This window comes from Drosophila ananassae (genome assembly GCF_017639315.1).
Source record: "Drosophila ananassae strain 14024-0371.13 chromosome 4 unlocalized genomic scaffold, ASM1763931v2 tig00000061, whole genome shotgun sequence".
Lineage (NCBI taxonomy): Eukaryota > Metazoa > Arthropoda > Insecta > Diptera > Drosophilidae > Drosophila > Drosophila ananassae.
Window position 1 is genome coordinate 556,710 of NW_025319038.1, and position 22,113 is coordinate 578,822.

At 35.9% G+C, this 22,113-nt stretch overlaps 1 protein-coding gene across 13 annotated transcripts in view; it reads right to left on the reverse strand.

Annotated features, from left to right (window-relative positions):
- LOC6504364 (plasma membrane calcium-transporting ATPase 1) overlaps nucleotides 1-22,113 on the reverse strand; it is a 177,961-nt gene that overhangs the window by 146,999 nt on the left and 8,849 nt on the right. For 11 of the 13 annotated variants that reach the window (XM_044717754.1, XM_032455767.2, XM_032455770.2 and 8 more), the window contains 7 exons: nucleotides 20,236-20,406; nucleotides 10,663-10,857; nucleotides 10,313-10,599; nucleotides 5,092-5,302; nucleotides 4,694-4,729; nucleotides 1,113-1,504; nucleotides 810-1,052 (listed from right to left, as the gene is read on the reverse strand). In XM_044717754.1, the coding sequence (XP_044573689.1) occupies nucleotides 810-1,052; nucleotides 1,113-1,504; nucleotides 4,694-4,729; nucleotides 5,092-5,302; nucleotides 10,313-10,599; nucleotides 10,663-10,857; nucleotides 20,236-20,392 (1,521 nt within the window). In that variant the 5' untranslated portion in view covers nucleotides 20,393-20,406. Of the gene's footprint in view, nucleotides 1-809; nucleotides 1,053-1,112; nucleotides 1,505-4,693; nucleotides 4,730-5,091; nucleotides 5,303-10,312; nucleotides 10,600-10,662; nucleotides 10,858-20,235; nucleotides 20,407-22,113 lie in introns of those variants that run through there. The other 2 variants (XM_032455769.2, XM_032455765.1) reach the window with 1 other exon arrangement.

Here is a 22,113-nt window from a genome sequence, read left to right on the forward strand (position 1 = left end):
CCAAAAAAACGTATCGAAATGGTGACTTTGTTTATTAAAAATGGGCGTTTAATAGTGAAAGCGCAGCGTGCATATTAAAGAAAGTACAGAGGCAAAAAAACGCCTTCCGAAATTACTATTCGTCATTTGGCTGATCATTTTTTGAACACGGTTCAGTGGCGAACCGTGGGCCACACAACCGACAGGATAGTGTGGCCCACTGGGAGGACCGCACCGCATCGTACCGGCGGTGTTCGATTTGACCCCGCCGGATTTCTTTTTGTGGGGCTATCTAAAAAACTTTTTTTTTATTTCATTTTTTTTTTAATTTTACAAAATGTTTTTTAATTATGTATCTCTTAATTAATAAAAGTTGGAGATGTCTCTTTCACTGCGTTGCACACTTTTGACCAAAATTATAATACCCTATGCAAGGGTATAACAAACTTATACAATATATAAGACAAAATTGAAAACATATTACTGCGCATTGGAAAAGTTTTTATTAAAACATTGGGAAATTATTTTTAACAAGATATCAACCCTGAGCAGAGAAGTTTTAATGTTTTTGAACTGGTGAAAAACCATAAAACTTCGCTAAACTGTGAAATCAAATCCGTCAGCGATTTCTGTGGAACAGAAAGGCTCGGTATACAAAAAAAAATATTGGATCTATAAATTTTTAGATAGATCAGACATTTTCAGACATAGTTTTTTAGTAAAATAAAAAAAAAAGGAACATCATAAACAATTCGGACTATTTGGCATATTAAACGTGGCTCCAAGGTAGAAAAAAGTTCTGGTTTAAATTCAGAAGGACTGAAACTTACCATAATGTTGGAAGTGTAAGCTGAGTTTACAGATATTCCCATTGTTATTAAATTACCCACATGTTGTGGTATATCCGTAAGAGTTGGCAAAACCTTACAAAGTTTTTCGCAGATATATGATTGTACCACAGTCATACGGTTGGTTGTAAGTGTGCCCGTTTTATCAGAACAAATGGCAGTGGCATTACCCATGGTTTCGCATGCATCCAAATGTCTAACCAGATTATTATCCTTCATCATTTTCTAAAACAAAAAAATGTTATTGTGCCATATTCGAAACATAAACTTTACAATAAAACTAACCTTTACTGAGTATGCAAGTGATAGTGTAACGGCCAGCGGAAGTCCTTCGGGTACAGCTACTACTAACACTGTGACTCCAATTATCAAATGTTTCACCAAGTTATTAGCATATGTGTTCTTCCATGGTTTATCGTCAATTACGAAAGTTTTAATACAGAACTGAATAATCAAAATTATAACAGTAAGTACGGCAATTGTGGATCCTGCATATCCAATTTGTATAGCTAATTTTGTTAATTTAGCTTGCAGCACAGATTTCTCTTTCTTATGCCCTGCTTCAGTAACTGCAGAAGATGAAGATTGAGGTATATGATTTCCATCAGATTCCGACTTTGTTCCTTCACTGATAATAGGTTGTGGAGCTTGCGTATTTTTTATATGGGAGCTTTCACCTAAATAAATTAAAATTACGATACAATGTTATACTCCATCTAATAATGCTATTTTTATATATTTATAACTCGAATTTAATTAAGTTCCATACATATACAGGCAGGCTCCAGTTTTCACTTTCATGACGTAAATTTTGACAACTCATACTCAACGGGATATTCAACCCATATTCACCCATATTTTTCAACTTCTCCTAGAAGAATTGTCACACTCATACCCATTCGATTCCCCACCGACCAATCGCATGTTCTCACTTCACATCTCATAAAATTATTTTAACTTCTATTTAAAACATTTAAAAAAAAACATAGTTTTAAGCCATTCCAATTCTTTAGTTTCATTACTGCAACCATTTTGTATCAAAGTAATCCAATACTCCAATACCCAAGCCCTCAAACAGGAGGTGAATTGTCATGCTACTAATCCAAAATATATTTTTTTTAATAATCGCAATCTTAATAGGCAAGGGATTTTGCACTATCTTAAAAAAAACAAGAAAGGAAAGCTAACTTCGGGCGGAGCCGAAGTTGATATACCCTTTCAGTTCAGTCGCAGTCCGGTAGGTGGCGCCACGCATCTTATATTATTAAATATATAGCGGATCGTATATAGGCGGCCGATCCTTATGAAATTTGGAAAATCAGATTGTTTTTCCCAAAATAGAATCTGTACCAAGTCCCATCTTTCTAACTTAAAAAACACCAAAGTTATGCCAATTCCGATCGTTCTATGACAGCTATAGGATATAAACGGCCGATCCTTATGAAATTTTGTACATAACATATTTTGGTCAAATATAACATGTGCATAAAGTCTCAACCTTCTAACTTAAAAAACACCAAAGTTATGGCATTTCCGATCAATCAGTTATATGGCAGCTATAGGATATAGTCGACCGATCCCGGCCGTTCCGACTTATATACTACCTGCAAAGGAAAAAAGGGTGTGTGCAAAGTTTCAACTCGATAGCTCCAAAACTGAGAGACTAGTTTGCGTAGAAACCGACAGACAGACAGACGGACAGACGGACCGACGGACAGACGGACATGCTCATATCAACTCAGGAGGTCATCCTGATCAAGAATATATATACTTTATAGGGTCGGAGATGTCTCCTTCACTGCGTTGCACACTTTTGACCAAAATTATAATACCCTCTGCAAGGGTATAAAAACTAATATAAATGCCAAAACCTTGAGTAATTTATTTCTTTTTATACCCTTGCTAAGTGCATTATATTTTTGGTCGAAAGTGGGCAACAGCTCTTCGGGAACATCCATAAGATTACTTTTTTTTTTCTCTCGTCCGCAGAGTAACCAAGCCAAAATAACAAAAATATATTTGTACGATTCATACGAGGCAATTTTTTTATGAGGGCAAGAGAGAAAGGATGGGAATAGAAGGATGGGACAATTTATTTGATAATGAAACTCTCATTAGGATCGTCCGACTATATACGATCCGATATATAACTATATAATAATATAAGCAGCTACCTAACTGCAAGGGTATATCAGCTTCGACTCCGCCCGAAGTTACCTTTCCTTATTATACCCTTGCAGAGGGTATTATAATTTTGGTCAAAAGTGTGCAACGCAGTGAAGGAGACATCTCCGACCCTATAAAGTATATATATTCTTGATCAGGATCACCTCCTGAGTCGATATAAGCATGTCCGTCTGTCTGTCTGTCCGTCTGTCTGTCTGTCTGTCGGTTTCTACGCAAACTAGTCTCTCAGTTTTGGAGCTATCGAGTTGAAACTTTGCACACATCCGTTTTTTCCTTGCAGGTAGTATATAAGTCGGAACGCCCGGGATCGGCAGACTATATCCTATAGCTGCCATATAACTGATTGATCGGAAATGCTATAACTTTGGTGTTTTTTAAGTTAGAGGGTTGAGACTTTCCACACATGTTATATTTGACCAAAATATCTTGTGTACAAAATTTTATAAGGATCGGCCGTTTATATCCTATAGCTGTCATAGAACGATCGGAATTGGCATAACTTTGGTGTTTTTTAAGTTAGAAAGATGGGATTTGGTACAGATTTTATTTTGGACAAAAGAATTTGATTTGCCAAATTTCATGAGGATCGGTCGACTATATGCGATCCGCTATATATCTAATAATATAAGATGGGTGGCGCCACCTAGCGGACTGCGACTTAACTGCAAGGGTATTTAAACTTCGGCTCCGCCCGAAGTTAGCTTTCCTTTCTTGTTTTTTTTTAAATTTAAATTAGAGGTCGATTTAGGGGTAGAGGAATGAGAAATGTCGTTTATAAAATATAAACGTGAAATACGGAGCACGTTACTTAAGGGGGCAGGATGGTTTCAGAGGCTGAAAAAAACAGATTTTTGCGATTTTTTTGTTCATTTCTGAGTGAATATATTTATTCCATTTTTTTACACGATAAATGGCTATATTTGGAGAGTTTCTAGGAATTTTTTTTGTTAAGAAATAATTATTATTTATCCCGTGACGGGAGTTGGCCGGATACGCTTCAAAAAAATTATTGTCTTGCGGTGCGTAAAGTCTGGCCTTACAGTGTTATCGGAAATAAAAAAATTGAATTGATTTACTTAAAATATTAGTTTCTTGTGCGGATGAACGAAACCATTTTGAAAAATATGCGATTTTGAATTGTTGGTGCGGTTTTAAAGTCGTAGGTACCATTTTTACATAAAAATTAGCCCATTATTGCCAGTAAAAACGGTAAAAAAAAAATTAAAAAAAAAAAAAGCGTTCGTTCATCCGCAAATATTTATTGTATTAAAGATGTGTGCAAAATTTTATTTAGATCCGAGCATTACTTTTGAGTTACGTTACGCACCGACTTGAAAAAGTTGTTTTGAGAAAAACGCGTCTAAAGTTTTAAAAGCAATTGAAAGTATATGGAGAGAAAGTAACTAGAAAATCGGTATCTCAGAGAGCTTTAGTCCGATCGACATGAAACTTTCACAGGATATTCCTGAGATAATGTTCTATTATATAAAGAATTTCAGAAAAACAAATTTTTTTTAAGTCTCAAACCATCCTGCCCCCTTAAACGTTTTGTCAAAAAAAATACTTCTCTTGTGAAAGTGTAAATAGGAGCCTAATTAGCGTCCCTGATACAATATATTTTTCTTCAAAAACTTTACATTCTTAAAACTTAAAAATATAAATAATTCGTAACGATTCACCTGTCAAGCTCTTTTGCTTGCTCGCCTTCTTAGCTTCTGATTAATTAATGTATCCGTTGTGTAAAAATTTATTTTGCAGATTTTGGTTTGTTGGTTGACAGATTGGTTGGTTGATTGGTTGGTTGTTTGGGTAGATGAAGGAGTTCAATGATCGGTCAATCAATTCACATCATGCAATTCACACATGACAATTGGTATATGAAAAAATAGCAACAAAAAGAAAACAAACAATAACTAAGTAAATTTATAGCAGAGAAATCTAGCCCTACTTTATTACGTTTATTAGATTGGAAATTAGGATATTTGTGAATAAAGTTTTGTTTCTAACTTTTAAACTTAGGTATAAGTTTATTTATTTATTATCATTTATAAAAAAATTTTTATTATAAGTTGTTTACCTTTTTTCATTTTTTTAATTTCGGCTTCCTGTTCATCAACTGCTGCACCAAGAAGTGTGAAGATGATACCGGCTTGAGAATTTACACCGACGGCTGTAACCACCATTTTACCGCTTCCCTCCATTACATGGGTGCCTGATAAAACCATAGGATCCACATCTGTTCCTTTTTTTACATGGTCTGATTCGCCAGTTAAAGAAGATTCATCTACCTAAATAAAATTTTGATTTTTTAATTAACTACAGAAATTGTTGTAATGAGTTTTGCTAATTTATACCAGCCATCTTTAACTCAAGGGGTTTTTCCGTAAGACTGATTTTTACACACTTGATAACTTAATACATTTGATTGGTCGGATTTTCTGGCTTGGACTAATAAAAGTGTTGCCTTATAACAATTTTAAACTACTTTAAACATATTTTTTGACTCATGTGTGCCGTAGTAATATCCCTTCGCTTCAAATAATCTTAAGGCTTTTAAATCAACATAAAACAAGAAAGGAAAGCTACCTTCGGGCGGAGCCGAAGTTGATATACCGTTGCAGTTAGGTAGCACCTTATATTATTATATATATATTGGACTGTATATAGTTGGCCGATCCTTATGAGAATTTCACCATGAAATCTAATAAAAATGTTAGAAACAGCCCAAAGCTTTTTTTAAAAATAGCAAGGTTGTTCCATTTTTGATTGTTCAGTTATAGGGCAGCTATAGGATATAGAAAGACGAATTCGGACCGTTCTATGATAGCTATAGGATACAGCCGATCCTTATGAAATTTTGTACTTAAGATGTTTTGGTCAAATGTGTGGAAACTCCCAACCCTCTAACTTAAAAAACACCAATGTTATGGCATTTCCGATCAATCATTTATAGCTATATACTATAGCTATATACTTGACTGATCCCGGCCGTTCCGACATATATACTGCCTGCAAACAAAAAAAAAGGTGTGCAAAGTTTTAACTCCATAGCTTTAAAACTGAGAGACTAGTTTGCGTAGACAGACAGACAGGCGGACATGCTCATATCGACTCAGGAGGTGATCCTGATCAAGATATATATATATACTTTATAGGGTCGGCGATTTCTCATTCACTGCGTTGCACACTTTTAACCAAAATTATGATACCCTCTGCAACGGTATACAAATTAGCTGCATTTTTAATATATTTAGGAGCTCTATCAAACATCAACGTGCATAATGAAAAAATGTTATATGAGTCGAGTTATATTCGACGCTGCAGAACACAGTTTAAGTGGCAGTTTTATAACTTTAATAATACTTAACGTAACCATTTTTATTTTTGTTCTTAGGTTATGTTTGAAATCTCCACATGTGTTCGCCAATGTAACTGAACGATCGGAAATGACACATCAACAACTAATAAATGATTTTCAGAACGATTTTTAGAAAATTGAATAGGTAAATTCTTATAAGGATCGGCCGATCCGATATACATTTAATGCATTATATATAAGGTTGTCAAATATCTCCCTTCCGCTTTTTTGCTCTTTATTCAATGCTTTATAAAAAGTGTTACAGTGATCGGATTTAGTTCAAATATGCGCCGTTTTGTTCGATAATCTGTTTCCATCTAGACGGCAACTTCATAATACCTCCCTCGTAGAAGCCCCCCTCCTTATTTGCGAAGAACTCGGACAGCCACTTTTCACAAGCCTCTTTTGAGTTCAACTTTACACCACCAAGGGCGTTCGCCATGGACAGGAACAGGTGGTAATCACTTGGCGCTATGTCCGGGCTATATGGTGGATGCGATAAAACCTCCCATCCGAGCTCCCGTAGCTTCTGACGAGTCATCAACGAAGTGTGTGGTCTGGCATTGTCCTGGTGGAACAATGCACCCTTCCTGTTGGCCAATTCTGGACGCTTCTGGTCGATCGCCTGCTTCAAGCGGTCCAGTTGTTCGCAGTAGATGGTAGAATTAAGCGTCTGGCCATATGGGAGCAGCTCATAGTGGATGATTCCCTTCCTATCCCACCAAACACACAGCAAAACCTTCCTGGCCGTCAATCCCGGCTTGGCCACTGTTTGGGACGATTCACCGGCCTTCGACCACGACCGTTTTCGCTTGATATTGTCGTATGTGATCCATTTTTCGTCGCCAGTCACCATCCGCTTCAAGAATGGGTCGAGTTCGTTCCGTTTCAGCAGCATATCGCAGGCGTTGATTCGGTCCAGAAGGTTTTTTGCGTCAAATCATGCGGCACCCAAACATCAAGCTTTTTTTGTATCCAGCCTTCTGCAGATGGTTTAAAATGGTTTGGTGACTAACTCCCATCTCCTGGGCGATGTCACGAGATGCCACATGCCGGTCTAACTCGATGTATTCCATGATTTGATCAGTATTTGTCGTCACAGGTCTTCCGCCGGCTGGCTTATCCATGGTGTCGTTTTCACCGGCTCTGAATCGTCGAAACCTTTCCTCCGCGGTTCGATGTGATAGAGTACCATCCCTCAAAACACCATTAATCTCACGGAACGTTTCTCTAGCGGATTTGCCTTTAACGAAATACGCGAATTTCGGCGTTAGTGAACTCCATGTTTACACGTCTATAACTGTTGAACGCAATATCCAAACTAATCATGCATAGCGTCGTTTTTTAGGTTATGTCAAGACCTTTCAAATTATGTATAGTATTGCCAGATACGAGCTCTGTAGCGCTTTGTACAAAGCCGCGAAATTCAAAAGACAAAAAGGCGGAAGGGAGGTATTTGACAACCTTATATACTACTAATTAACTGCCAGGTTGTCAAATTCGATGCTTCAACTTTAAATGCCATTTTATACCCTTCCAGAGGGTATTATAATTTTGGTCAAAAAAATGGAAGGCAGTAAAGGAGACCCTATAAAGTATATGTATATATTCTTTATCACAATTACCTCCTCAGTCGATATGAGCATGTCCGTGTGTCTGTATCTATACAAACTATTCTCCCAGTTTTAGAGCTATCGACTTGAAACTTTGAACACATCTTTCTTTTGTTTGCAAGCAGTATATAAGTCGGAACGGCCGGGATCGGTCAACTATATCCTATAGCTGCCATATAACTGATTGATCGGAAATGTCATAACTTTGGTGTTTTTTGAGTTAGAGGGTTGAGACTTTCTACACATGTTATATTTGGCCAAAATATGTTATCTACAATTTCATTAGGATCGACCGACTACATACTATACTATACTATAGCTGTCATAGAACGATCGGAATTGGCATAACTTTGGTGTTTTTTAAATTAGAAAGATGGTACTTGGTCTATGTTGGGCAAAGTAATCCGATGTGCCAAATGTCATAAGGATCGGCCGACTATATCATATAGCTGCCATATATCTGAACGGTCGGAAATGGCACAAACTTGCTATTTTTAAGGGGGCATGCGCACTTGTAATTTTCAAAAAATCGAATATTTTTTTTTGCATTGAGATACACATGTTTAAAGGTAGGGGCGTCCGGTTTATCTAATATGGAGTTGAAACTTTAAACACGTTTTTCTCAAAACTACGTTTTTGAAGTTGGTGACCACTCTTACTCGAAAACTAGTGACCCAATTGTCTTGAAATTTAACATGCTTTTTTAATACATAACAATCTAGTACTTAATCGAAGGATTGATTTTTTTATGCAAAACTTTTTTTTTACAGCTGAAAAACTACCGCTTTTTTTAACGAAAAACAATTGTTCAACTTTGATAGGTCGCCATTTTGTTGAATATTTTTATACCCTTGCAGAGGGTATTATAATTTTGGTCAAAAGTGTGCAACGCAGTGAAGGAGACATCTATGACCCTATAAAGTATATATATTCTTGATCAGGATCACCTCCTGAGTCGATATAAGCATGTCCGTCTGTCTGTTTCTACGCAAACTAGTCTCTCAGTTTTAGAGCTATCGAGTTGAATCTTTGCACACATCCTTCTTTCCTTTGCAGGCACTACATAAGTCGGAACGGCCGGGATCGGTCGACTATATCCTATAGCTGCCATATAACTGATTGATCGGAAATGCCATAACTTTGGTTTTTTAAGTTAGAGAGTTGGGACTTTCCACACATGTTATATTTGACCAAAATATCTTATGTACAAAATTTCATAAGGATCGGTCGACTATATCCTATAGCTGTCATAGAACGATCGAAATGGGCATAACTTTGGTGGTTTTTAAATTAGAAAGATGGGATTTGGTACAGATTCTATTTTGGGAAAAACAATCTGATTTGTCGAATTTCATAAGGATCGGCCGACTATATCCTATAGCTGCCATATAACTGATTGATCGGAAATGCTAAAACTTCGTTGTTTTTCAAGTTAGAAGGATGGGAGGGGGGTTCCTCTTTGGGCAAAATAATTCGATATGCCAAATTTAATAAGGATCGGTGAACTATATACGATCCGCTAATAATATAATATCTAATAATATATATCTAATAATATAAAATGCGTGGCGCTACCTAGCGGACTGCGACTCAACTGTAAGGGTATATAAACTTCGGCTCCATCCATCGATTAAGTACTAGATAAACTTTCAATAAATGTAAATCCGTTTCATTTTTTGATTTCCGACGATCCAGATTTCCACAGTCTTGGTCACCGCGACCCGTGTTTTTCAGACGGACGTCACGACGGGGCATAGCTTTGAAACTGCTCAATATTTTCTACTTTTTTGTTTTTCAAATTTAAGTTAAAATGATGTACTTTCACATAATAAAGCGATATTTCAAAAAAATTCAATAATTTACGAGAAAAAAATTCGGGAAAAATGTCTATTTTTTGGCCCTCCAACTGCGCATGCCCACTTAAAGATGTTCGGGGCTGTTTTAAGCATTTTATTAGAAAATTGATCTGATGATGAAATTCTCATAAAGATACTATATACGATCCGATATATAATAATAATACAAGCTGCTTCTGAATTTCAAGGGTATATTAATTTCGGCTCCGTACGAAGTTAGCTTTCTTTTCTTGTTTAATTTCTGATAATGCAGCATTGATTTATTAAGGAAAATTACTGTTTTACCTTTGAATATCTTTCTTTAATACATTTTTGTTTTTTTTTTCAATAATTAGATTGCAATAGTTTCAGCACGAAAACATTACGAATATGTACCGTTTTTACACGAGTTAACCATATTCTTCCTTTAATGATGCCTGGATTTACCTTATTTTTCTTTACGACAAATGTAAGATATAAATTTTATCTTACCTTTAAATCATTACTTTGAATAAGACACCCATCGGCTGGCAATAAATCTCCATATTTAATCTGGGCAATATCGCCAACAAGTATATCTCCAACAGAAATTTGGCACACCTCCCCGCCTCGAATGACTGAAAACTTGTGTTCGCCTTCAATTCGGCTTTGTAGACCACGAAATTGACGTTCCTTTGAGTAATCATTAAAAGCTGTTACTATCACTACGACTATAACTGAAATAAGAATTGCCAGTCCCTCAATCCATCCATGGTGTTCCTCCTCCTCTTGGAGCACAGCTGCGTTGGTTGAAAGGGTTTTAAATAATAACCAAATTTAAATTATAAAAACCAATTACTTACGTGCATCTTCATCGGCGGGCTTATAAAATGATAGGCCAAGTGATACGAGGGCTGCGACCTCTAAGATGATAAGAGTTACATCTTGAAGTGCCTCCCAGACTAGAGTAAGAAATGTTTTTGGTGGTTTTGGTGGTATTATATTAGAACCAAATGTGTCACGTCTATGTTCCTCATCTGCTTTGGATCCGCTTAAGCCTAATATGGGAGAAAGTATCAGTTAACATGAAAAAAAAATACGAAAATAAATTATGGGAAATTTGATTAATTTTATTTATTTAATTAACTTAAATCTTTAAAATTTATTGAATATAATTTTTTAGTTCTTTAGGTATTGATATAATTGTAAGAAATAGGTGTTGGAAAAAAGTTTTGTCTGTACAAGTAAAAACGCCGAACAAGAAATGTCGCGACTCTTTGTGGCAACTAAAACTTAAGAATTATTAAAGCTAAATGTACGTCTACGACTTAATCCACGCATTACAACAGTCACTAATAGTGTCGGAAATGGGATAGTCTTTACGTAATAGAGAGAACGACGAACTGTCTAATAAAAGTTTTTTAACACAAAAAGCAGTTCAGCAAAGATGCAGACAACCCTTTAGGAAATGTACGTTACAATGAAGCAGATCCCATACAATTTTGCCGACTCCACTTCGATCTTTTGGGACCATTCAACCAAAGCAAACGTGGAAATAGTTCCTATTCGTAAAAGCGGTCAGAAATACGAAAACGGATGCAGTCATAAATACAAAGTTTTACGAATAAGGTAGGGTTTATCTGCACAACGATCGTTCAGTGGAGGAATTCTCACGGCAGCTACTGGACATTGGGCACGGACGGCTATCAAAAGAAGTATACTTCAAAAGAAATACCATTTTCAACAATTTTAGTAGTTCCAGACTATAAGACTTGAATATACGAATAGTTTTTATATATAGCTAGGCGGGTAAATTTTTTTTCGCTAATCTAAAAATCTGAATCTACCAAGTTGTCTAAGACTATTAAACTATTAAAGTGTGCATATCCAAAAGTTGGCTGCGACATTGACGTTATGTTCGTTTACACTATGTATTTGTATGCAGCAGAGCTTAGGCAGAGAAATTTTCAATGCTCCTGGAATAGGTCCCTGCCGACCAGTGGTCTTAAAGGAATGATATATAATTGTATCATTAAGGGTTTTTGAAATTTATTGAGATTTTGCTCATTGCTTGCCGGTTTTTAGCATATAACATCAGTACATCATTTTATATGAAAGCAAGTTAAATATATAATTAAATTAGAATTTTATTTTTTATACCCTTGCCCCATAATTTTGGTCAAAAGTTTGCAACGCTATAAACACTATAAAGTTTATATATTCTTGATCAGGATCACCTCCTGAGTCGATATGATCATGTCCATCTGTCCGTCTGTTTGTTTCTACGCAAATTAGTCTCTCAGTTTTAAAGTTTTAATCCTTCTTTTGTTTGCAGGCAGTATTTAAGTCGGATCGGTCGACTTTATCCTATAGCTGCCATATAACTGATTGATCGGAAATGCCATAACTTTGGTGTCTTTCAAGTTAGATTTGCCAAATTTCATAAGGATCGGCCGACTATATCCAATAGCTGCCATATAACGAAACGATAGGAATTTATCAATTTCATCTCTTAGGTGTACCGCGGAAACTGTGGGTGATTGAACCGATGTTTGTTCTTGACTTTGGTTCAGGGGACCCTAAAGGTTATGGTGTAGTTGTGTTATTAGTCGGATCAACTTGAAAATTTAGGAAAATATTCTAGAGATGTTATAGAATTCAATAAGATAAAGCAAATTTTTTTGATTTCTTGAAAACCCGAAACGCATGTAACCCCTTAACTCTCAACGAGTAAAGTTTGTCACACCCTGACCTTTCGTTCTCACTAAAATAAAAACACCTTAAACTATCGCAGAAAAGTATGCTACTGAGCATATTTCGATATCTTTTACTAGGCAATTTTTGTTTTTTTTTTACATCCCGTCAAACCGACCGAGGGACGCTATCTCATAACGTACGGCTCGAATCGCATGGATAGATCCACGATAGTTCAAGAGAAGATTAGGAGTAAGATATCACGAGGAAGAGTGTTGCACAGATAAGGCGTTTAGAATAATGGATGTAAGGTTGTTATTGGAGAAAAGTGACAAGATGTGGTAGAGACATGAACATAATACCTTGAACAGAATGTGTTGGGCATATGTCGAACTACAATGCCTGAGGAGTAGAGGACGAAAGTTTCTAGTCCTTCTACTAGGAACGTTAAAGCGTGTTAGAAAATTTTGGCTGACTACATTACCATAAGTAAGATTCTATAGAAACATGACACCCGGCATCGTCCTAAGGTTTGTTAATGATGGTAGATTATTAATAAAAGTTTACTATGATAAGAGGGGAGGTGAAGATTTGCATCCCAATTAAGTCAACTAAGGGCGAAAGTCACAAAGTTTTTTTGTACAGATTCTATATCATCTTGGTATACTTCGTGTTGAGGACTTCAGACACAGGATCCATACTCAAGAATAGGACGGACCTGAGCTAATCGTTTTAAGGCGTTCCCATAGATAAAGTACATAGCCTGGTGAGGACTAGATCGATAAAATGACATGAGTTTACATTTCGATCCATTTAGCTTTAGGTTATTAGCTAAACACGAATTTTGAAATCTAACCAACTCGGATTGAAGTCTATATTGGCCCCTAGTGATTCTATACTGAAGATATGGCTTAACGGCAACGGCGCACATAAGTAAAAGTGCATTAGTTAAGGCAGTGGGCAAATCCTTAATTAATAATGTTAAAAGTAAGGGTCCAAGATGGCTTCCTTGCGTCACCCTAGATGTGATTAAATGCGAGTGAACATCTTTAAATAACCCCGATGGGATTTTCCGGAAACGTAGCTCGAATTTCAGATAAAGATTTCAGTTGGGAATCTCAAAAGAGACTGAGTTTACTTAAAATAAGCAAATAGTTTACAGAGTCAAATGCTTTAATGAAGTCGGTATAAACGAAGTCGGTTTGTAAGCCTTTTCCGAACCCATCCGTGTTAAAAGATGTTAGCTCCAATAAATTGGTAGTGGTGGAGCGGCGCTTCATGAAGCCATGCTAGCATGGTGATATTATTTACAAATGCCTTTGTTGGGACTTGTGCCAGCATCAAATATCATAATTATTTATATTTAATTCTCTCAGTGTAACTAGCCGCAGCGGTACACTAATTTCCCGTTATCAGCTGTTCCATATTCTTTGTTTCTCCCAGATTCGCATGCGCTTTGTTGTTCTTTTGTAGCGCATGCACTTTGGGAGCTTTGGTGGAGCTTCTGCGCAAGCTCTTAGGTTTTATGCAGTTGTTATTCGGCATTGGTTTGGATCGGCCGCGGAATTTGTTTTGGGGTTTAATTGACCCATAATAAATTGAATATAAAAATTGAACCTCGTCTTGTTAATTCGGCCGCTATCAAAACGATATAATTGACCTTTATAATTGACAGGGTCGAATTTTTCCCCTTTTTTATGCAGAGGAATAATGTATGATTAATTCCACATCAAAGTCTCCAGGGATAGATTTAATAATTTAAAGAAATTAAAGGAAAGGTTTGCGCATTGCCTCTGCCCTGTTCTTTAGAACACAACCTGGTATTCTTTCGGAGCCCGGCGAATACATGGGCTTAACCTTAAGAAGATCCGATAATAAGCTACCTTTATCAATGGGCAGGGTGAAATTGGACCGAGCTACTAAGTGAGCTACTAAGTACTTTATAAAATCAGCCTTATGGAAGAACTTTATGAGATTTAAAGGGATTCTTGGAGTCAATTAAATTATTGGTTTCGATTAAAACCTCAAGAGTGGGATGATATGAATCTTCAGGATTATAAAAAGGAAAAGTTCTGGAAGGAGTAATTCCATCAGGATCTGATACGAAAAAGAAGTGCAGCAGCCGGCGAAATTCTAACGTGGTTAGTTTGCCTGCGGGCTGTGTGTTGTGTGCAAAAAAGACGATGAATGATCAACATTAGACCACATGATAGTTGGTCACAATAAGACAGAAGATTAAAAACGAATCGAATAGCGAACTTGTGTTGCCCTTACCTGGGCAGTTCGGACGAAGGGTGTAGTTAAACATACATAGAAAGATTGACCACACAAAATGAAAAAATTAAGAAATTCTGTCACTAAACTATTGTGATTTTTCGTCTTCAGAAACAAATTTGGAGTCTACAGAAATTAACACTCCTCTTCCCCTTTGTCTATGTGGTCTATCACGTGTAAAAGTGGTTTACTTAATTTGAAAATGTTCGGAGCTTAAGATCTCCGACTTTTACCAAGTTTTTGTAAAAACTATGTATATTGTGGATCTTTTTGTAAAGATCTTTTTTTGTCGAGAGGCGGTCTTGGGCAAATTTTTATGGAAACTCAATCTTGCATTCCAAATATTTAAATTGAATTCATTTATAAGACATTAAATTTTACATTTTTCAAGCCACGTTGATAGCTTTAAATCTTTAAGGTTTAAAATTTAAATTTAAATCAATTTACTAATACTAAATCAAATTTTTTTCTTACAAAATTTTTGAGAAAATAAATAGCAGAATATTATAAAGTAAAGTACAGTAAAAGTTGGGATGGAAGTCTTCACTTTCTTTGACGCGTTTGGACGCACCAGAAGAACATCTAAACTTTCAACGCCCTGTATTGAAAAGAATATTTTTTTACGGGTTTTACTCGAAACAAACAACATTTCACTATTTTAAATTAAAAAATTATTTAAAAAGCTATCATTTGGGTTTGTGGCCTGTGCTTTAGCTTAAATATAAATGAGTTTAAAGTTTTGTGTAGGTGGCAACGGAGAAGACTTCGTTCTTCAAATCACCCAAAGCCAAAGTGGAACAGCATATGCCGAGGTGTCCTAAAGTTGATATGCGGACTCTGGGGTATCAGCCGACCCTGATTCATCCAGACTTGCTTTGACACTCGAGCTTGCCATCCGATTCCTTTTTACACCAAGTCTGGGAAAGCCTCCTGCCTCCTAACTCGGAGGGCTGATAACTCGCACTATTCGGGGGCTCTCGCCTGGGCAAAATTCATTCAAAAACTTTCCCAAGTGTAGACCACATTAAAACTGTCGATGGACCCTGGACAACGTCCAGCCAAGATGTTTGGGTCCTTGGGAACTAACGCAACAGCTGTTCACTTAAAAGGCAAGGAAGACAAATCAGGAGATACGGAGTCTAATGGGTCTTAGACTCTTCTCAGCAATATGTATCTTAATTTGGGAATTCAAGCCCTTGAATTCTTCAGGTGTTGGCGGTATCATTGCCGCTCAGCTCGCAAAAGCCGAGGGGAAACCTCATGCAATAGATCATCAAAATCTTTAGGACAATCTTTCAATCGTAGAAGGCTTAACTACGCATGGGGAACTACTACTACGTTTCGGGGAAACTGACCCTTAGCAGTGATGCAAAATACCTCGATATCACAGAAGACAAAAAACTGGACTAGAAGCTTAAGACGTTGGATATAGAAAACAAAGCCTCGATCGCAATTTATAACTTTGGAAAGGCTGTATAGTTGAAGGTGGGAATGTCGCTAAAGATATTAAAATGGCTCCCACGGCAATCATTCGACCGATTTTGCAGTCTGGTGACCCGCCCAAAGAGATTCTCTTGTAGAAAAAGATTAAAAAAACGCAGCGCATAGCGGATGTCTGTAAAAAGATCCTAGACTTTATCCTACACTACCAGTCGAAATAATTGGAGTTAAGGTAACCTCATAAGGAATACGAGCGGGGGGCGGGATTTTGAGTAAATATTTACTCTAAATATTTTAACAGTAAATTATTGCCACAGATCTCTTAACGAAATTAAGGGGCAGGATGGTTTCTAAAGCTGAAAAAAAAAACAGATTTTTGCGATTTTTTTCACTTCTGAGTGAATATAATTATTACATTTTTTTACACGATACATGACTATATTTGGAGAGTATCTAGGAATTTTTTAGTTAAGCAATAATTATCATTTATCCCGTGACGGGCAGTCGGCCGGAGTCGCTTTAAAAAATTATTGCCTTGCGGTGCGTAAAGTCTGGCCTGTAAGTCTGGCCTGTAAGTCTGGCCTGGCCTGTGTTATTGGAAATAAAGAAATTTAATTGATTGACTTAAAATGTTAGTTTCTTATGCGGATGAACGAAGTCATATTGAAAAATATGCGATTTTTAATTTTTGTCGCGGTTGTAAAGTCGGAGGTACCATTTTAACATAAAAATCAGCCCATTATTGCCCGTAAAATTTTTTTTTTGATAAATACGTTCGATCATCCGCAATTGTATAAAAGATGTGTGAAAAATTCTATTTAGATCCGAGCATTACTTTTTGAGTTACATTACGCACCGACTTGAAAAAGTTATTTTGAGAAAAACGCGTCTAAAGTTTTAAAAGCAATTGAACGTATATGGATAAATAGTAACTAGAAAATCAGTAACTCAGCGAGTTTCAGTCCGATCGACAAAAACTTTCACAGGATATTCCTGAGATAATTTTCTATTATTTAAAAAATTTTTGACCCAAAAAATATCAAAAATGGCTAAAAGGGTCTTTTATACGTTTAAAGCTTAATTAATTTACTAAAAAGTTCCTTTTACAAAATAGGAGCTTTTTGAAGGTCAGATTCGTTTTCAGCGCAAAAAAACTACAAGAAACAAGTACAGCCATTCTTGAGACTCACCTTTATCTGATAACAGAACGACTTTTTCTTTTCCTTGCAGGTAGTATAGAAGTAGGAACGGCCAGGATCGGTCGACTATATCCTATAGGTGCCATAAAACTGATTCATCGGAAATGCCATAACTTTGGTGTTTTCTAAGTTATATTTGGCGAAAATATCTTATGTACAAAATTTTTTAAGGATCGACCGACTATCCTATAGCTGTCATAGAACGATCGGAATTGGCTTAATTTTTGTGTTTTTTAAGCTAGAATGATGTGACTTGGTTCAGATTTCATTTTGGGCAAATTAATTCGATTTCCCAAATTTTATATGCATCGGCCGACTATATCCTATAGCTGTTATTTAAATGAACAATCGGAATCGACATTACTTTGTCTTTTTTTTAAAGCTAGAATGATGGGACTTTCTACGGATTCCATTTTGGGTCTAATCCATCTGCCACTTTTTATAAGGATCAGACGATAATATACGATCCCATAAATATATAATAATATAAGCTGCTACCTAACTGCAAGGGTATATCAACTTCGTCTCCGCCCAAAGTTAGCTTTCCTTTCTGGTTTTATTTCACTTTTGCTTCGGCTCCGCCCGAAGTTAGCTTTCCTTTCTTATGTTATTTCACCTATGCTTCAGCTTACATCAAAGACAAAACAGACATTATAAACATTAAAACATTATAAAAAGTTATAGCTTTGAAAAAAAAGAAAGGAAAGCTAACTTCAATGGAAATGCTTAAATAGACTCAGATAATCCTGATATATATCCGGACACGCGTTGCTGTGACTTTTTTTACACAGATGGTATTTGTAAAAAAATATGGTGATCTCCTTATTTGACTTTCTACTACTATAACCCTTTAGTACAATCAAATTATTTACAAACAAGGACGAAAATGTTGATGTTGGTATACAAATTCACTGGACTGAGATTTGAAGGGGAAGTACCTTGAACACAATTAATTAAAATGTTCTTACACTTGATATTAAGCAGAAATCAATAGGTGCAAAATAAAAATTTATCAGATTTATTATTTCCATTTAAATTTATAACAAATAAAGTATATTGCAGTATAATATAGTAAATAATATGTGACGCTTTAACTGAGGTAGGCAAGGCAGACAGTCTTAAACTTTTAAACATTAATATCTATTTTTTGAAGTATAAAAACTTTCAATTTAATTTAACACCAATCGGTGCACAATGTTTTTGGTTAACTTGTCTTTACCTAACACAAATAGATTCGACGGTTTCCCAACACGTGAACACGTAACATACATATAGTTGCCCATGAGAAAAACATGGACTTTTCAAATCTAAACCACAAATGGACATTGTTTGACCTTGAGATTTATTTATAACCATGGCTTTGAAGGGTATGGTAGAATCTGATGGTATCATCAGATTACGTGGCAGCAGGACCACTTTTCCTTTAAACTTCCCAGCCAAAATGGTTGTCTTGGCTTTAATCTTTAATCGAAGATTATGTGGTGGCACTGGAATGCCACCAATGGATATATAATGAATTTAAAAATTCAATCGGAAAATTTACTTTCATTTTCATGAACAACAGTTCATGACAGCGATTGATTTAAAAGACATCAGATCGCCTGGTAACAACTGTTGTATCTGGAAGTTAATTTCGTCAACATCAACGTTTTTGGCTGCCAAAATCGCCCGTTGATTAAGCAATTCATGATTCAAATAATTATTCTGTATATCCGGGAAAATACTTTGAATCAATTCATTTTTATCCTAAACAACAGTGCAAAAATTGTCTGGTAGTTGAATACATTGCGTATTTGGTTGCAGTTATATTCCCAATATCCGTTCCGTATACCGTTCCCAATATCTAGTTATAATATGAATTCAATTTACACTTCAGTCTAAGTAACACGTGGCCGGCTAAGCTAACACCAAAAATTTAAAAAGTGGAAATAATTGAATTATACGGAATTTCGTTCGAATAGCGTCAACAACAGGTGGTAATTATGCTGTTAAATTGTAGCTTATATGACACGTTCGTAGATTTACCATAGCAGCGCCATCTATTGATTAATTACTCAACCCAGTCGAAAGGTAGAGACATCTGTTAGAATCATTTGGAGTTAACAAATAATTGTCAAATAATAACAGAGAAATAATTATCAATAAATTAAAATTGCGACTATAATATGAGATTTAAACTATCCTATCTCTCAAGTTGGATCGAACTGCACATGGTGTGCGAATTTTATTATAATCGGTTAAGTGGTTTAGGAGTCCATTGAAGACAAACATTGTGACACGAGATTTATTTATATTAAGATAGTATCGGAGATGTCTCCTTTACCGCGTTGTATAAATACCCTAGCGTCCTTCAAAGGTACCTGCTGCAAGGTATAAATATATGAATTAAAAATTGAAATTAAATTATTTAAATAACATGGTATTGTTTTATATTGTTGCTAGGTCTATTTAAAAGTACAAAAAAAATTAATTACCCTAGGAAGTATAATCTAGGTGCTAGATGAGTTTATCGCCCATTATACCCAGGGTAAAATTTAGCTTACGTTGTTGCTGCGTGCCACTGAGGCCTTTCAGAGAATTCCATCTCCGGGCCCTTTGCCTGGACCTATCGTAATTTTGTTTTTTTTTTCTTTTTACTCTTTAATACATGTACAATACATTTTTTACCCCCAATTCTCCTAGTCTAAAAAATTACAAAAAAGCGCCGCAAAAACAAGAATTACTGTCATCAATTGTTTCCCATTATTGTTCAACGATCAATCAATGTTCTTAAACTATGTTATTTTCAATTAAAATTAAAAAATTTTTAGAAAAATAGTTTATTCTTGCCTTCATTGGGAGATGTGTATAACTTTTTGCACAGTTCGTGAATACCACCGAACTCCCCAATCTTTGTTACACCTTCACGTCCGCGATGCTCCATGAGCTCACGTAACTGTTTAAGAGAAATGCCATATTTTGCCGGTCTTCCATCTATAGTTGCCATTGGTATGATCCAATCTGAAAAGCACAATGATACAATTTTTTAAAATTAAATTATACATAATTAAACAAAATTAATCTGGTACTGAACTAATAGTAAAAGCACACGACAAAACAAAATTTTAATGGAAGACTTTAATAGAAGATCCAATCTAATGAAGTCTCCTAATCATAGCCTTATCCTCTGAATTTGGCCATCAAGTTTTCCTCCGATTGATACTATAAGTTTCTGGCTGAGCCAAAGTTTTTTTTTTTAAATTTAGTAGTAGTTTTATTTACAATCTGTCCGCGAAAAGGACAATAATTAAATGTTGGGTGGGTGCCTGGACATAAGAAAGGTGTGAGTTACAATATATCTCTTGTGTTAAACATAAAATTGGAGTGTGTGTTCCTTCGCAGATCAGCAGTTAATGAATCTAAACCAGAAAGGAAAGCTAACTTCGGGCGGAGCCGAAGTTAATATACCCTTGCAGTTGTGCCATTTCCGATCGTTCAGTTATATGGCGGCTATTGGATATAGTTGGCCGATCCCTATTAAATTTGGCAAAACAGTTTATTTTGTCCAACATGAAATCTTTACCAAATCCCATCTTACTAACTTAAAAAACACCAAAGTTATGCCAATTCCGATCGTTCTATGACAGCTATAGGATATAGTCTGCCGATCCTTATGAAATGTTGTACATAAGATATTTTAATCAAATATGACATGTGTGGAAAGTCCCAACCCTCTTAAAACCCAGCTTAAAAAACACCAAAGTTATGGCATTTCCGACAATCAGTTATATGGCAGCTATAGGATATAGTCGACCGATCCCAGCCGGAAGTCCCCGGCATTTGTAAGGACTTCAGCCAACTTCTAAGTCAACTAGGCGCGTTCGTTCTTCATTGTATGATAATTCAGAAAGGTGAATTTTTTCAGCTTCGCTAGGGTAAGGCTAGGTAAGGCAAAGGTTATTCTTATCAAATCTCCTTTGGAACTCTGGTTCCAAGTACGCAAAGTGACTTCAGCCGGGTTTGTTATGTGATTAAGCGTTAAGGATAAAAGGTTTTAGGTTATATGTAGAGCATGATCATAATATATTTTAGTGGGAACATAATTCCCCAAAGGGATCGTGTTGGGCATATGTCGAACTACAATGGAACTACTAGAAACGTTTAAATTTATGCGTGTTAGTAAATGCTTGCTGTCTACATTTAATTAATGAGATTATATAGAAACACGACACCCAGCATCGTTCTGTTAGTTTCAATCGTTCGTTAGTGATGGTAAGTTGATTAATAAAAGTCTACTATGTTAAGAGGGAAGGTGAAGATTTGTAGTCCAATTAAGACCTCTAAGAGCGAAAATAAGGAAATTTTTTTTGTAGATTCTATGTGATCTCGGTGTACTCTGTATTGAGGGCTACAGACACACGATCCAAATTCAACGTTTTTGTTATTTACGGGTCATTAAATTCTTTTGACCAACCAAGCCACTTTATTAAGCCATTGCTTTATTAAACATGGTGGGTATATGGTCGGTAAATTAAGTTTCAAATGTAATAGGACACCCAGATCGTTAACCTAGTCGTTCCAAGGCATACCCATAAAAAATGTACATAGCCTGGTGAGGACTAGAATAATAAAATGATATGAGGTTTTATTTCAATCCATTAAGCTTTAGGTTATTTGCTAAACACCAATTTTGAAATTTATTCATATCGGATTGAAGTCTAGACTATG